General features: G+C 42.3%; 1 protein-coding gene across 6 annotated transcripts in view; it reads right to left on the bottom strand.

Moving 5' to 3' along the window:
• Nucleotides 1–16,256, bottom strand: part of LOC132401799 (elongation of very long chain fatty acids protein 1-like) — a 96,893-nt gene that overhangs the window by 2,425 nt on the left and 78,212 nt on the right. For all 6 annotated transcript variants that reach the window (XM_059984011.1, XM_059984010.1, XM_059984015.1 and 3 more), the window contains 3 exons: nt 7,861–7,917; nt 5,684–5,789; nt 5,439–5,575 (listed from right to left, as the gene is read on the bottom strand). In XM_059984011.1, the coding sequence (XP_059839994.1) occupies nt 5,439–5,575; nt 5,684–5,789; nt 7,861–7,917 (300 nt within the window). The remainder of the gene's footprint in view (nt 1–5,438; nt 5,576–5,683; nt 5,790–7,860; nt 7,918–16,256) is intronic.

Here is a 16,256-nt window from a genome sequence, read left to right as displayed (position 1 = left end):
TCCTGGTGAATCTTCGCACCCTCTCAAAACATCCAAATCCTGCCTATAATGAGGCAACCAGAACTGAACAGTATTCCAAATGTGGCCTAATCAGAGTTTAACGGTGCTGCAACGCTACCTCATGGCTCTTGAACACAGCCCCAACCAATAAAAGTCAACACACTATACACTTTCTTAACCACCCTATCAGCTTCTGTGGTAAATTTGAGGGATTGATGGACATGGACCCTAAGATCCCTCAGTTCGTACTCTGCTTTCAAGATTGACACTTCACACTTCTCCAGATTGAAATCCATCTGCCACTTCTTAGCCAGCTCTGCATTCTATCAATGTCCCATTGTAACCTACAACAACGTTCTACACTGCCCACAACTCCAACTTTTGTGTCATCTGCAAATTTACTAACTTACTCTTTCACTTCCTCATCTTAGTCACAAAGAGCAGGGGTCCCAGAACAGATCCTTGTAGAGCACCACGAGTCACCAAACTCCAGGCAGAAAACACTCCACCTACAACTACCCTCTGCCTTCTGCTGGAAAGCCAATTCTGAATCCACATAGCCAAGTTTCACAGAACCCACTCCTGACTATCTGAATGAGTCTACCGTAGGGAACCTTGTCAAACACCTTACTAAAATCCATATACACCACATCCACTATTCTACCTTCAATTTTCTTTGCGCTTCCTCAAAGAATACTATCAGTCTTATGATGCACAAACTGGACATCACAAAGCCATGTTGACTATCCCTAATCAGACCATGCATCTCCAAATGCTGGTAGATCCTGTCTCTAAGAATCCTTTCCAATAGTTTGCCTGCCAGTGATGTAAGGCTCACTTGTCTACAATTCCCAGGATCATCCCTATTACCTTTCTTGAATAAAGGATTAACATTTGCTTCTCTCCAATAAGACCATAAGACATAGAAGCAGAATTAAACCCATCAAGTCTGCTCTGCCATTTCATCATGGCTGATCCCGGATCCCACTCAACCCCATATACCTGTCTTCTTGCCATCTCCTTTGGTGCCCCGACTGATCAGGAAACAATCAACTTACACTTTAAATATGCTCACAGACTTAGCCTCCACCGCTACTCTCTGGCTAAAATAAAATTTCCTCCTTCTTTCTGTTCTAACAGGTCGCCTCTCAATTTTGAAGCTGCGCCTTCTAGTTCTGGATATCCCCACCATATAAGGAATCACTCAACAACCACACTGTCTATTCCTTCTAACATTTGGTGGGTTTCAATACGATTGCCCTGCATTCATCTAAGTTCCAGTGAGTATAGGCCCAAAGCTGTCAAATGCTCCTCATATGCTGATGCCTTCACTCCTGGAATCATCCTCGTGAACCTCCCCTAGACCATCTCCAATGACAACACATCCTTTCTGAGGTACAGGACCCAAAATCCACAATACTCCAAGTGCAGCCTGACAAGCATCTTATAAAGCCTCAGTATTATCTACTTGCTTTGATATTCTTTTTCAATCTTTTTATTATTATTATCAATATCAGCAAAATAAAATTGATACATAGATTATGGGATTACAAACATACACATTTCAACTGAACATGAAAGAATACATAAGCAATAGTTACAGTATAAATGAGTATTCCCAAATCATGGACAATACAAGTAACAAATAAACAAGGCAAACCTAGGTATATCATAATATATATTAAAAAAAGAAAAAAGAAAAAGAAGCTTTGATATTCTATTCCCCTTGAAATAAATGCCAAAATTGCATTTGTCTCCTTTACCACAGACTTAACCTCTAAATTAACCATCTGGGGGTCTTGCACGAAGACTCCCAACTCCCTCTGCACCTCTAATATTTGAACCTTCTTCCCATTTAGATAATAGTCCACACTATTGTTCCTTTTATCAAAATGCATTATCATACATTTTCCAACACTGTATTCCACCTGCCACTTTATTGCCCATTCTTCCAATTTGTCCAAGTCCTACCCCTCTACCCATCTTTGTATCATCCACAAACTTTGCCACAAAGCCATCAACTCCATTATCCAAATCATTAACATACAATGTGAAAAGTAGCGGTCCCAATACTGACCCCTGAGGAACACCAGTGGCAGCCAACCAGAAAAGCTCCCTTTTATTCCACTCGCTGCCTCCTGCCTGTCAGCCATTTCTCTATACATGCCAGTATATTTTCTGTAAGGCCATAGGATTTTATCTTGTTAAGCAACCTCATGTACGACAACTTGTCAAATGCCTTCTGAAGATCCAAGTGAATGACATCCACTGCCTCTCCTTTGTCCACCCTGCTGGTTACTTCCTCGGAGAACTCTAATGGATTTGTCGGGTAATCTACTGATACTACTCCTGTAGCTAGTGAAAGCATAAAGACCACCGCCAAAAGCTCAGTAGTCTCTTTTTTTGCTTCCGATACCTACCTGGGGTACATCACAGGACTTAACTATCCCAATATTTTTCAAAAGTTCCAGCAGATCCTCTTTCTTAACTTTGAGATGTCCCACCAAATGAATGTGTTATATGCTGACCTCCCATCTTGTAAACATCCCTCTAACAAAGTATTCCTTAAGGACTTTTTCCAAATCTCGGCACACTTCCTCTTTGTTCCCCTGATCAGTCCCACTCTCTGGTCTAGTCATCCTCCTGTTTTTCACGTACCGTACATGGAGAACGCCTTGCGGATTTCCCTAATCCTACACACCAAGGCCTTCTCATGTCATCTTTGAGCTCTCCCAAGTTCCTTATTAAAGCCCTGTCTGATCCATGCTCAGGAAGTTTAATGGTCTGGAGGTAGGTACATCTCCTGGACCTGATGGAATGCACCCTCTGAAGGAAGTAGCTGGAGAGATTGTGGAAGCATTAACAACGATCTTTCAAAAACAGATAGATTCTGGCATTGTACCGGATGACTGGAAAATTGCAAATGTTACTTTGCTATTTAAGAAGGGTGGGGGGCAGCAGAAAGGGAACTACAGACTGGCTAGCCTGATGTCAGTGGTTGGTATTGTTGGAATCGATTGTTAGGGATGAAATTACAGATTACCTGGAGGCACATGACAAGAAAGACCAAAGCCAGCATGGTTTCCTAAAAGAAAAATCTTGCCTGACTAACCTACTGCAGTTTTTTGAGGAAGTTACAAGCAGGGTAGACAAAGGAGATGCAGTAGATGTGGTGTACTTGGATTTTCAGAATGCCTTTGACAAGGTGCTACACATGAGACTGCTTAGCAAAATGAGAGCCCATGGAATTACAGGGAAGTTAGTAGCATGGGTGGAACATTGGCTGATCGGCAGAAAACAGAGAGTGGGAATAAAGGGATCCTATTCTGGCTGGTTGCCGGTTACCAGTAGAGTTCCACAGGGGTCGGTGTTGGGATCGCTTCTTTTTGTGATGTATGTCAATGATGTGCACTACGCGACTAATGAATTTTGGTTAAATTTGCCAATGATACAGAAGATAGGTGGAGGAGCAGGTAGTGTTAAGGAAATAGAGAGCCTGAAGAGAAACTTAGTTTAGGGGAATGGGCAAAGTAGCAGCAAATGAAATACAATGTTGGAAAGTGTATGGTCATGGAAGAAATAAACAGGCAGACTATTATTTAGATGGGGACAGAATTCAAAATGCAGAGATGCAAAGGGAGTTGGGAGTCCTTTTGCAGGATACCCGAAAGGTTAACCTGCAGGTTGAGTCTGTGTTGAAGGCGGTGAATGCAACGTTGGCATTCATTTCTAGAGGTATAGAATATAAGAGCAGGGATGTGATGTTGAGGCTCCATAAGGCACTCGTGAGACCACGCTTGGAGTATTGTCTGCAGTTATTTTAGAAAGGATATACTGACATTGTAGAGGGTTCAGAGAAGATTCATGAGAATGATTCCAGGAATGAAAGGGTTACCATATGAGGACCATCAGGCAACTCTTGGACTGTATTCCCTGGAGTTCAGGAAAACGAGGGGAGGGGAATCTAATAGAAACATTCTGAATGTTAAAGGGCCTGAACAGATTAGATATGACAAAGTTATTTTCCGTGATAGGGGAATCTAGGACAAGAGGGCACGACTTCAGGATTGAAGGACGTCCATTTGGAACTGAGATGCAGGGAAATTACTTTAGTCAGAGGGTGGTAAATCTGTGGAATTTGTTGCCATGAGTGGCTGTGGAGGCCATGTCATTGGGTGTATTTGAGGCAGAGATAGATAGGTTCTTAATTAGTCAGGGTATCAATGGGAATGGGGAGAAGGCAGGGGAGTGGGAGAAGGCCAGGGAGTGGGAGAAGGCCAGGGAGTGGGAGAAGGCCAGGGAGTGGGAGAAGGCCAGGGAGTGGGAGAAGGCCAGGGAGTGGGAGAAGGCCAGGGAGTGGGAGAAGGCCAGGGAGTGGGAGAAGACCAGGGAGTGGGAGAAGACCAGGGAGTGGGAGAAGACCAGGGAGTGGGAGAAGACCAGGGAGTGGGGATGACTGGAAGAATTGGATTAGTCCTGCTTCTGCTCCCTATATCTTATGATCTTCCTAAACCTTAAAAAAGTTTCCTTCTTCCACCTGATCAGATGCTCCACTTCCCTTGTCAACCATGGGTCCTTCACTCTACCGTCCAATCCCTGCCTCAATAGAGGGAAAAATCGCTGGGAAAATTTTGACCTGTGTATCATCCCTGAATGTAAAAGTCAACACAGTAGGGAGATTCTCCATGTCAATAATTATCCCTTAAAAGCAGAGGATGAAAACATGAAATAATAAGTCCCCGAAAATCATGAGAGCAAGAGAAGAAACGAGTTACAATGGCAAATGATAACTAGATGTAACCTGATCTATGTGTGCTAAATAAAGGATTTGTATGAAAAATCATCAGAACAGAAAGTGTTGGAGACTATTGAAATAATATTCAGTAGAAAACCGGGTAAATATCTGTAAAGGATGAAAAAAACAAGGTCTTTGAAGACTAATTGGCATGTTGTAACAACAAGACAACTGGCTTGTGATAGAAGCCTATGATTTTATCCAACATCAACAACTGACAAGTTGGAAACTATTTCAGTGCTGGTTGTGTGACCTTGTGTGACCAAATATTGCTTTGCTTTCTGGAACCACAATCTTCATTACTTGTCTATACTTTAAATTAAATCTTAGGCAACAGTGCAATTTGTGGATCATGACATGTTGCATAAAATGCAGCTTTCCCGTTAGCAAATTTTCTTGACCTGGACAATTTTTAAAGAAGCTTTCATATAGCTTTTTCATACTGTTCATCTTTAATGAAAACTGACTCAACTAACAGTTCAAACAGCCTGCATGCCAAATGTTTCCCACCACCCATTCCTGAAATAAAATATAGTGAAGTCAAGCGTCTCACTTCCTCTTATCAAGTAATGATCTACATTAATGAGGGGTATTGTACACGCCCATTCACAGAACATCTAGATGCCAAGATAGCAGTACTGACCAGTTGGATTGCTGTCATATACTTCTTCCACCAGAGGTATTTCTGAAACGCTGGGCCAGCGGCAGACAGACCATAATAAAAGTACATGATGACATGGACGATGGAGTTCACCATGGCATGGAAGGATCCCATGCCACCTGCAAGGAACACAGTAGGCATTAACAACAAAGCACATGTATCAAATGTTACTATTCATTTAGCTCAATAAAAGCAAGTGACAAATAACCAAAGCTCATTCTGTGTACCTGGTCCAAACTTGACACCCCACCACCAGGTCCATGGCATTACTGAATGGTGGAATATGTGAAGAAAGGTAATCTGACTGTTCTTCTTCCGCAGGACAAAGAATACCTGAGATGTTGGAACAAGTTCATATCAACCAGTGTACTACGCATGAAACAAACAATGAATCAATAGTAATCTCATTACTGTGCAAATGGTATCAATATATGAATGGAGTTACATTAAAAAAGCATTTAGAGATCTTATGGGACTAACAGTGCCATTGTGGGTCACCCTTCCTCCAAATCAGTGGTGGCAAGAGGCAGGTAACAAACAAAGTATTATAAAATCACTACTGTAAAAAGAATATTTTTTGCCCCATTGTGGAATTTGCCTGCTTTCTTGGCCTCCGCAGCCACCTGTGGCAATGAATTCTACAGATTCACTACCATTTAGCTAAAGAAACTCCCCCCCCCATCTCTGTTCTAAATGGATTGTCCATCCTTTCTGAGTTTGTGCCCTCTAGTCCAAGAATCCCCTACCATAAGACATCATCTCCATATCCACGCTATCCAGGCCACTCAATATTCGAGAGGTTTCAAAGAGATCCACACACCCCACCACCATTCTTTTAAACTCCAGCAAATAATAACACAGAGCTGTCAAATGTTCCTCATAAGTTAGCCTTTTCATTCCTAGAATCATTCTCGTGAACCTCCTCTGAATCCTCTCAATGCCAGCACATCTTTTATTAGGTAAGGGAAAACTACTCTCAATACTCCAAGTGTGATCTGTCCAATGTCTTACAAAACTTCAGCATTACGTTCTTGCTTTTATATTGTAGTCCTCTTGAAATGAATGTTAACATTGCATTTGCCTTCCTCAGCACCCACTCAACCTGCAGGTTAACCTTTATGGAATTTTCTCCATGTTTAGAAAAAAGGCTACACCTTTATTCCTTCTACAACAGTGCAAACATACACTTCACTTCACCATATTCTACCTTTGCCCATTCCCCTAATCCAAGTCCTTCTGCAAACTTCCTGCTTCCTCAGCACAATCTGCCCCTCCAGCTACCTTCACGTCATCCGCAAACTGGCCACAAAGCCATCACCTCCATCGTCTAAACCACTGACATGCAGTATAACTGAAGAGAACTGGTCCCAACACTGACCCCTGAGCAACACCACTAATCAGCTGCAGCCAAACAGAAAAGGCTCCCTTTATTCCTACTCTTCGCCTCCTGCCGGCCAGTCATCTTAATCAGTCGTGATCCTGCACAGCTGTAAGGAATCTCCTGTCAAAATCCAGGCTGTTTTGCTAATGGCTATACCACAATTAACAAAAGATGGACTTGCCAATGTACCCAGATCATGAAAAACGAAATCAAAGTAATCTCACATGCAAATTGGTGTTAAGCTCAAAGCATTCGTGATCACAAGACATAGATGTTTCCTGACTGTATGAAGAGCCTGACAGCATTGCGGACAATGCAGCCTGTCTGATGGACCTGTAAGTATTCACTTCCCCATCAGTGTCTGCCATCTACAAAGTGTATTGCTGTTAGTTGCCATGCCTGCTCCAAAAAGAGGGACTTGTACACTTCCCTGCAAGTCGCGTACCACCTTGATATGGAAATACAGCACTGTTCCTTCGTCACTGTTGACCTGTATTCGCACTCAAATGATCCAAAGTTTCTGAATATTAACATTACAAGCTTAAATTCCTTAGGTTGACATTTACACAATAATACATGCTGGGCTTGCCAATGCACCCAATTCCTGAAAAAGAACGGACAATAAATAAAGAAATAAATCAGTTATTTGACAATCATATACTTGGTTTTGCGTAGGGATGGCGAAGAGGGCAGTAGCTTGGATTGAGGGAGGAAGTATGATGAAATGAAGAGGAGTTTTATTTAATTGGGGGAGCTAATTAACTCTGAAGGAGACTCCAGTTATGCGCCAATGCCTCGGCCCAGCCTACTCTACAAGGATACTCGGTAAAGCAAAAATTCTCATTGTAACCTCTCAGTAGAAGAAATTGGTAGCTGGTGATCTTTTGGTTTAAAAAGGAAATAAAGAATGCACAGAAACTGTTCAGAAACTTAAAGGTAGATTATAATTTACTGAATTTGAAACAAATTGATCCTTAGTTTTATCAGTCACAGAAGGCCAAAAAAAAATACTGTCATACTCACTGTGTCAAACAGCTCAATGAATTTGGAAAATAAGAACAGCCATGCTACACGCACCATCTGTGGGATAAAAAGATATCAGACTTGGAGCATTAGTCAGCTTCATCACGGGCACCAGTGGCCATAGTATCCAAGACACCTTCAAGGAGCAGTGCCTCAGAAAGGCAGTGTCCATCATTAAGGATCCCCACCATCCAAAACATGCCCTCTTCTCATTGTTACCATCAGGAAGGAGATACAGAAGCCTGAAGGCATACTCACAGCGTTTCAGGAACAGCTTCTTCCCCTCTACCATCCGATTTCTAAATGAACATTAAACCCATGACTAAGTGCGAGTTAGAGACAGAGACAGACAGGCTGAGAGAGGGGTGGGCAGAGAGAGAGAGTGAGAGACAGAGAGAGAGAGAGAGAGAGAGAGAGAGAGTGACAGAATACAAGTTCTCTCTCTCTGCCCCTCCACCCGCCTCTCTCTCTCTGCCTCTGTCTGTCTCTCAAGCACACTCTATCATGGGTTCAATGTCCATTTAGAAATACATATACATACACCATGAAGACAAATGAAAACTCCAAGCAACTCCACCAAAAGGTTATTGAAAAGCTCAAGTCAGGAGATGGATACAAGAAAGTTTCCAAGTCACTGAATATCTCTTGGAATACAGAATTGAATTGAATTGACTTTATTTCTTACATCCTGCACATACATGACTAAAACTCTTTACGTTACCTCTCCGTCTAAATGAGCAATTATAATAAGTTATAATAAATAGAACAGATAATGTAACATAGGAATACACTCAAATCAGTGCCAGTTAATCAGTCTGAAGAAGCTGTCCTGGTCCTGGCTTTTATGCTGCGGTACTGTTTCCCGGATGGTAGCAGCTGGAATAGATTGTGATTGGGATTCGCCAGTGATCATTTGGGCCCTTTTTACACACGTTTTTTTAAGTGTCCTGAATAGTGAGAAGTTTACATCTACAGGTGCACTGAGCTATCTGCACCACTCTCTGCAGAGTCTTGTAATTAAGGGAGGAACAGTTCCCATTCCAGGCAGTGATCCAGCCAGTCAGGATGCTCTCAATTGTGCATCTATAGAAAGTTCTTAGGATTTGGTGACCCATACCAAACTTCCTCAACCGTCTAAGGTGAAAGAGGGAGTGTGTGCCTTTTTCACCACACAGCTGGTGTGTACAGACCACGTGAGGTCCTCAGTGATGTGGATGCTGAGAAACTTGAGGCTGTTTATCCTCTCAACTCCAGATCCATTAATGTCAATAGGGGTTAGCCCATCTCCATTCCTCCTGTAATCCACAACCAGCTCCTTTGTTTTTGCAACATGGAGGGAGAAGTTGTTTTCTTGATACCACTATGTCAGAGATTACTTCTTCCTTGTAGGCCACCTCAATTTTGTTGAGATTAGGCCAATCAATGTAGTGTCATTGGCAAACTTAAATAGCAAGTTAGAGCTGTGGGTGGCGACACAATCATGGGTATACAGGGAGTAAAGAAGGGGACTTAGTACACAACCCTGAGGGGCTCCTGTGGTGAGAGTCAGAGGGGCAGGGGTGAGGGAGCCCACTCTTATAACCTCCCGGCGATCTGACAGGAAGTCTAGGATGCTGCTGCAGAAGGCAGGGTCAAGGCTGAGGTCTCCGAGCTTCCTGTCAAGCCTGGATGGAATTATGTGTTGAATGCTGAACTGCAGTCCAAGAACAGCTTCTCACATAAGTATCCTTCTTCTCCAGATGTGTAAGGATGGTATGTAGAGCTGTGGCTATTGCATCGTCCGTCGATCAGTTGTGTTGGGAGGTGAATTAGAAACATAGAAAACCTACAGCACAATACAGGCCCTTCGGCCCACAAAGTTGTGCTGAACATGTCCCTACCTTAAAATTACTAGGGGTACCCATACCCCTCTATTTTTCTAAGCTTCATGTACCTATCCAAAAGTCTCTTAAAAGACACTATCATATCCGCCTCCACCACCATCGCCGGTCGCCTTTTCCATGCGCTCACCACTCTCTACATTAAAAAAAAACTTCTCCCTGACATCTCCTCTGTACCTACTCCCAAGCACCTTAAACCTGTGCCTTCTTGTGGCAGCCATTTCAACCCTGGGAAAAAGCCTTTAACTATCCACACGATCAATGCCTCTCATAATCTTATACACCTCTATCAGGTCACCTCTTACCTTCCATCGCTCCAAGGAGAAAAGGCCGAGTTCATTCAACCTGTTCTCATAAGGAATACTCCCCAATCCAGGCAACATCCTTGTAAATCTCCTCTGCACCCTTTCTGTTTCCCACATCCTTCCTGTAGTGAGGCAACCAGAACTGAGCACAGTACTCCAAGTGGGGTCTGACCAGGGTCCTATATAGCTGCAACATTACCTCTCGGCTCCTAAATTCAATTCCACGATTGATGAAGGCCAATACATCATATGCTTTCTTAAGCACAGAGTCAACCTGCGCAGCTGCTTTGAGCGTCCTATGGACTCGGACCCCAAGATCCCTCCGATCCTCCACACTGCCAAGAGTCTTACCATTAATACTATATTCTGCCATCATATTTGACCTACCAAAATGAACCACTTCACACTTATCCGGGTTGAACTCCATCTGCTACTTCTCAGCCCAGTTTTGCATCCTATCAATGGTCCGCTGTAACCTCTGACATCCCTCCACACTATCCACAACACCTCCAACCTTTGTGTCATCAGCAAATTTACTAACCCATCCCACCACTTCCCCTTCCAGGTCATTTACAAAAATCACAAAGAGTAAGGGTCCCTGAACAGATCCCTGAGCCACACCACTGGTCACTGGCCTCCATGCAGAAATCATAGCGGGTAGGCAAATTGTAAGTTAAGTCAATCAGCAAGAAATGGAAAGAATATGGCACAGCTGTAAATTTTCCTGGAGCAGACAGTCTCAAAAACTGAGTCACCATACAAGGAGACTAGTGAGGGAGGCCACCAAGAGCTCTGGAGGAGTTACAAGTTTCAGTGGCTGAGAAGGGAGAGTCTGCCCAGGACCTTCACCAGTCGTAGGTTTATGGAGACTCTGAATTCAGCTGGAAGGTTCCATGATCTGATGAAACCACAATTGGAGCTTTTTTGTTATCAGACTAAACACTATTTTTGGCATAAGCTAAACACTGCACATCATTAAAAACACACCATTCCTTCTGTGAAGCACGGTGGAGGCTACATCATGCTGTGGGGATGCTTCACTGCTGTGGGCCTTGGAAGGCTTTTGGAGGTAGAGGGTAAAATGAATGCAGCAAAATACAGGGAAATCCTGGAGGAAAACCTGATGCAGTCTGCAAGAGAACTATGACTTTATTTTCCAGCAAGACAACGACCCCAAGCATAAAGCCAAAGCTACACAGGAATGGCTTTAAAAACCAAAATTAATGTCCTAGAGTGGCCAAGTCAGAGTCCAGACCTCAATCCAATTTGTGGCTGGACTTGAAAAGGGCTGTTCACTCATGATCCCCATGCAATCTGTCAGAGTTTGAGCAATTTTGTAAAGAATAATGGGGGGAAAATTGCAGAGTCCAGATGTGCAAACCTGACAGAGACCTGTCCACACAGACTCAAGGCTGCAATTGCTGCCAAAAGTGCATCTACTAAATACTGACTTAAAGAGGGCGAATACTTATGCAATCAATTATTTTGTGTTTGATATTTGTAATTAATTTAGATCACTTTGTAGAGATCTGTTTTCACTTTAACATGAAAGACACTGTTAATCAGTGTCAAAAAAGCCAAATTAATTCCACAGTGATTCAATGCTGTAAAACAATAAAAGATGAAAACTTCCTGGGGGAGGAGACTTTTTATAGACACTGTATATATGTGTTCACCCGCTTATTTATTTGATTAATCGATTGATTGCAATTCAGTTTTTTCCTATATTATCATGTATTACCTTGTACTGCCGCCGCTAAGTTAACAAATTTCACAACATATGCTGGTGCTATTAAACCTGATTCTGAATCTGAAGTGCACTCAGTTAAACTGTCTAATCTCCAGCCAAGGCCAATATGCAGAACCATGTTAAAAAAAAACAAAATATCTGTGCAAATAAAATTCTACATTCTTCAAAAAACAGATTTGCACCATATAAAGCAGATTTCACACTTCAATGTCTCAAAACACTTTACAACCATTGAACGACACTGAAGAACAATCATTGCTGTAGCGTACAAAAAGCGAGTTTGGTCACAACAAACTCCTACAAATAGAACCAAGATGTTGACAGAGGGAAATACTGATTATGACACGAACAAATATTCTATTCACTATTTTAAAGTACAAGATCCCTCACAATTCTTTACTGGTGCGACAGCCTAGATTTTGAACTCAAGACTCAGAGTGGATCTTGAACCTGCATGTTCTGATGAGGTGGGATTATTGCCAGCTGAACCACAACAACAAAATTATATTGATTAACAGTGAAGAATCACCCAAATCAGTAAACGTTACCGTTGCCTTTAGGAAGCTAATTACTGAAAATGAATAATGGTAATTGGTGGTTAGGTTTGAAATATCCTGGAGTATTTACAAGCACAATTTTAATCTCAATATTGGCAGTACTGTGCTATCCTTAGGAAAATTTGCACACAGCAAGTCATTACACCACGACTTCTGATTACTGCTAATTTTATCTTTGCACTACAATAGGTTACAAATGCACTAGAAATGACCATTAAGATTGTAAATACAAGAAAGCAAGCTTTCTTTTTGCCCCAGATTACTGAATGAGATTAAAATTAGTTAGCTATAGGAGATTTAAAAAATGGAACTGAAATAGGAAGTTCAAATGTCAACAAGGTGTGGAAATGTGAAAGATTTGGCAAAGATGACCCTGTTCCTGCAGCCCAGGGACTTGACAGGCAGATTTCACAGATCAAGCCATCACCACTTTTAACATAGGGGTCCTCTGCTCAAACACAGACTACAGCACCAATGTGAAGCAGCACCTTCCATACCAGATGCTGTCTAAACTGGCAGCGCTGATTAAGATACAAAGTTTGCCTATTCCAGACATCCTCCCTGTTTATTCTCTTCCCTTCCAAACTATCAACACAAACCCCAATTCCTTAGAAGGGAATCTAGTTCTAAATGAAAAGTTTCATTTTGAAATCTGAATTACCTCTCCCTGGCACCTTGTGTGGAACATTTCCAGGTTTCATTTCTGTAGGTGGCACTATTGCCTTAGTGTTTAAACAGACCTCAGGCCACCTTGGATGAGTAGATCACAATTTTGCCATTGTCCAAGCACTCAAGCTATAATACTAAACAGTTACATGGACAGTATAGTAATGTAGCAGCTAGCACAATGGTTTACAGTACCAACGACCTGGGTTCAATTCCTGCCACAGCCTGGAAGGAGTTTATATGTTTGCTCCACATGGGTTTCCTCTGGGTGCTCCAGCTCCTGTCCCTTTTAGCATGTGTAAAAGTGCATTACACACGCTCAATTTAGGACAGAAAAGTTAGAAAGACCGTTTTTCCCAGGGGTTACATTATAGCATTATTCAATGACAACTGAGAATCTCAGTGCACCTAATGACATAATTACAAAATTCATATTTCATCTGAGGTCGGAGCGCCCAACCTAAGGTCCACAGACCCATTGGTTGAAGGTGTAAAAAAAAGATTGGGAATCCCTGATCTAAAGTATCAGAACATGCTGCTTCTGTCCACATGCCATCATAGAAAGGGAGATATTTATTCTCTGATATTCAGATTTGCAGATATGTGCATCCAGCAAAAAAAAACGAATAAACAGAACAATGACAAGTTAGTGAATGGGCAAGTACAATCATCTCGATTGAAGGTATCAATAGTGGCTTGATTGAGCTCAGACAATTAATCTCAGTTGAATTAAGCCCCCTCTATGATTTCAATTTGCACTACCACTCCTTTACGTACCACAACTTCCTATTGTGCATCCGGTAATGAAAAAATTCATAAGGAAGCTTTTCATTTATTGAGATACTGCGCAGGATAGGGCCTTTCGGCCAGGCCACCCAGCAACCCCCAATTTAATCCTAGCCTAATCACGGGACAATTTACAATGACCGATTAACTTACCAACCAATACGCCTTTGGACCAGAAGCTGTAAGTGCCAAATAAATGTAACTAAAAGTAATAACTGAGCAATACGAAGGATTTCAGGGGTGAAGTCACCTTGAGCACAGTACAACTCTCTCCCCACTTCCCCCTCTACCCTTAGCCCCCAACACAGAGGACTCACCTGAGCTCAGTATCAAACAATGGCACTCTGTGGTTCCTAAATAAATGTGGCCCCAGTTTCAACAGGTAAGTACATTTCATACCAGGCATTGATCAGTCCCCAGTATTGTTTTCAATTTTGTCATTCAGCCTATGGCTTCTGGCCTTATTCATCATGGAGATATCCAAAATACTATTCTAGCTTATTTTTCTTCATTCCATTCGAAGTACACCTACTGTTTAAAGGCAACTCTCTACAATCTTCCTTTTAGGCCTAAATATTCTATGCACTTCAGCATCTTCAGAGGTTTCCCCGGCGTTACAAGCAGGGCAGCCTCATTGTTCTATTCTGCAATGCTCCCCAGAGTCGTAAACAAGTCATGTGCAGGAACAACTGCTGAGAGTTGGTTCAGCTCCTTCAGCAGACACACCCCGAATAGAAGCCTGTTATGTAAACACTGCATCCTAATATTAAAATCGGAGAACTGACCGACACCCTGTGCAGGTAGCTCTCAACCAATACAACCTTGCCCATCAACACACAAGCCGGGTTGGGGGGGGGGGGGGGGGTAGGGTTTGCGCGAATTAGTGAATTAGCGAAGTAGTGGAGATTTCTCCGTCGCAAATGTGCCCAAGAGCAAACAGGAGAGGCAGGATAAGGGAGTAAAGTACCTCCATATGGCTTGGGAATTAGAATTAGCTAAAGGAAGGCCCAAGGGAGAGACAGAAAATAAATAACTGAAGATACAAAAGGTTCATATAATGTTTTGGTTGTGGTGAGGCTGTTTTTCTTCACAGGCTGTTTAACTGACAATTTTATGAATATGGAGGTACAAATGCAATAAATTTAGGGGTACAAATACAATCGAGAAGAAAGGGCCTTAAAATTAGAAGCTACTAATCGCAAATCAGTGGGAAGCAGAAAAAAAGGGAAGCAACTGCTGCATCAAACCACAGCTATCAATTGAACAAAAGATAGGACTAAATTAAGTAGACGTTGAACGTGTATGGTGAAAAGCCAACAATGCAATGTGGAGTGGAACAAATTAACTGGTCTTGGCAGGGAACAGAGGATGCAAATTTAGTTAAGTAAGACAATGCTCTGAAGTAAAGCTGGTGCCAAAGGGCAGCGAACTTCCAGGGTCCGATGAGGGTGGACTCATGGTAATCATCTTATCCCCAGTCAGCACAGGAAGGAAGCAGGGCACATCTCCAGTGACAACAGAGGGCAGTGTCTGTACAAAGCAGAGGGGGGAAATTTCAACTCCCTGACAAAAGTTGGGAAAATTATAAGCAAATGGCCTCAGAAAGTTCAAGAGATGGTGGAGATTATGCACAAAAAGAAAGCATTATTGCAGTAGCCTACATTGGAGCAAAGAGCAAGTCCCTGGATGCTGGAAGCTCAGACAGATGGACAGGAAAGACAAGATAAGGATTCAAATTAAAAGATGGCAAATGAGTCATAACAAACAAAATTTATGGCGAAGTGATTACACAAGCAGTTACCAGAAACTCATCAAAAATAGCACTCAGTTTTGAGAAGTCATAGCAGCAAAATAAAAAATTGTAGAAGTGCTAAGTAAATTTATCATCAAGGCACATACTTTATGATACTATATACTAACTGAGATGCATTTCTTGCAGGCATTTATAGGAAATAAATGAGCACAATAGAACTTCACAAAAGCTAAACATAAACAAAAGACTGAGAAGCAACCATTGTGCAGAGGAAAATAAACTGTCCCTGTTAGTGAGCCTGTAGGTCATAGAATCTGTTCAGGCTAGTGGTGAGTGAAGGTATCCACACTGGCTCAGGAGCCTGATGGTTGCTGGGCAAAAATTGTTCCTGAACCTGGTGGTGAGAGACCCACGGCTTCTGTACATGCTGCCCAATGGTACTAGAGAGGAGAGGGCATGGCCTGAATGGTAAGGGTTTTTGATAATGGATGCTGCTTTATTGTGCCAGCACTCCACTTAAATATACTTGAATTGTGTCCAAGACGGATGTATGTGGCTGTATCCGCCACTGCCTATGGTCTTTTCCATTCTTGGACATTGGTATTTCCATACAGGGCTGTGATGCCAGCAGTTAAGGTAACCTCCATTGGATATGTATAGAAATCTGTCAAAGTCATCGTGACACGTCAAATCCACACA

The sequence above is a fragment of the Hypanus sabinus genome, chromosome 11 (genome assembly GCF_030144855.1).
Source record: "Hypanus sabinus isolate sHypSab1 chromosome 11, sHypSab1.hap1, whole genome shotgun sequence".
In the NCBI taxonomy this organism is placed as follows: domain Eukaryota; kingdom Metazoa; phylum Chordata; class Chondrichthyes; order Myliobatiformes; family Dasyatidae; genus Hypanus; species Hypanus sabinus.
Note: the sequence above shows the minus strand (reverse complement) of the source record. Positions and strands in the feature narration are given on the sequence as shown.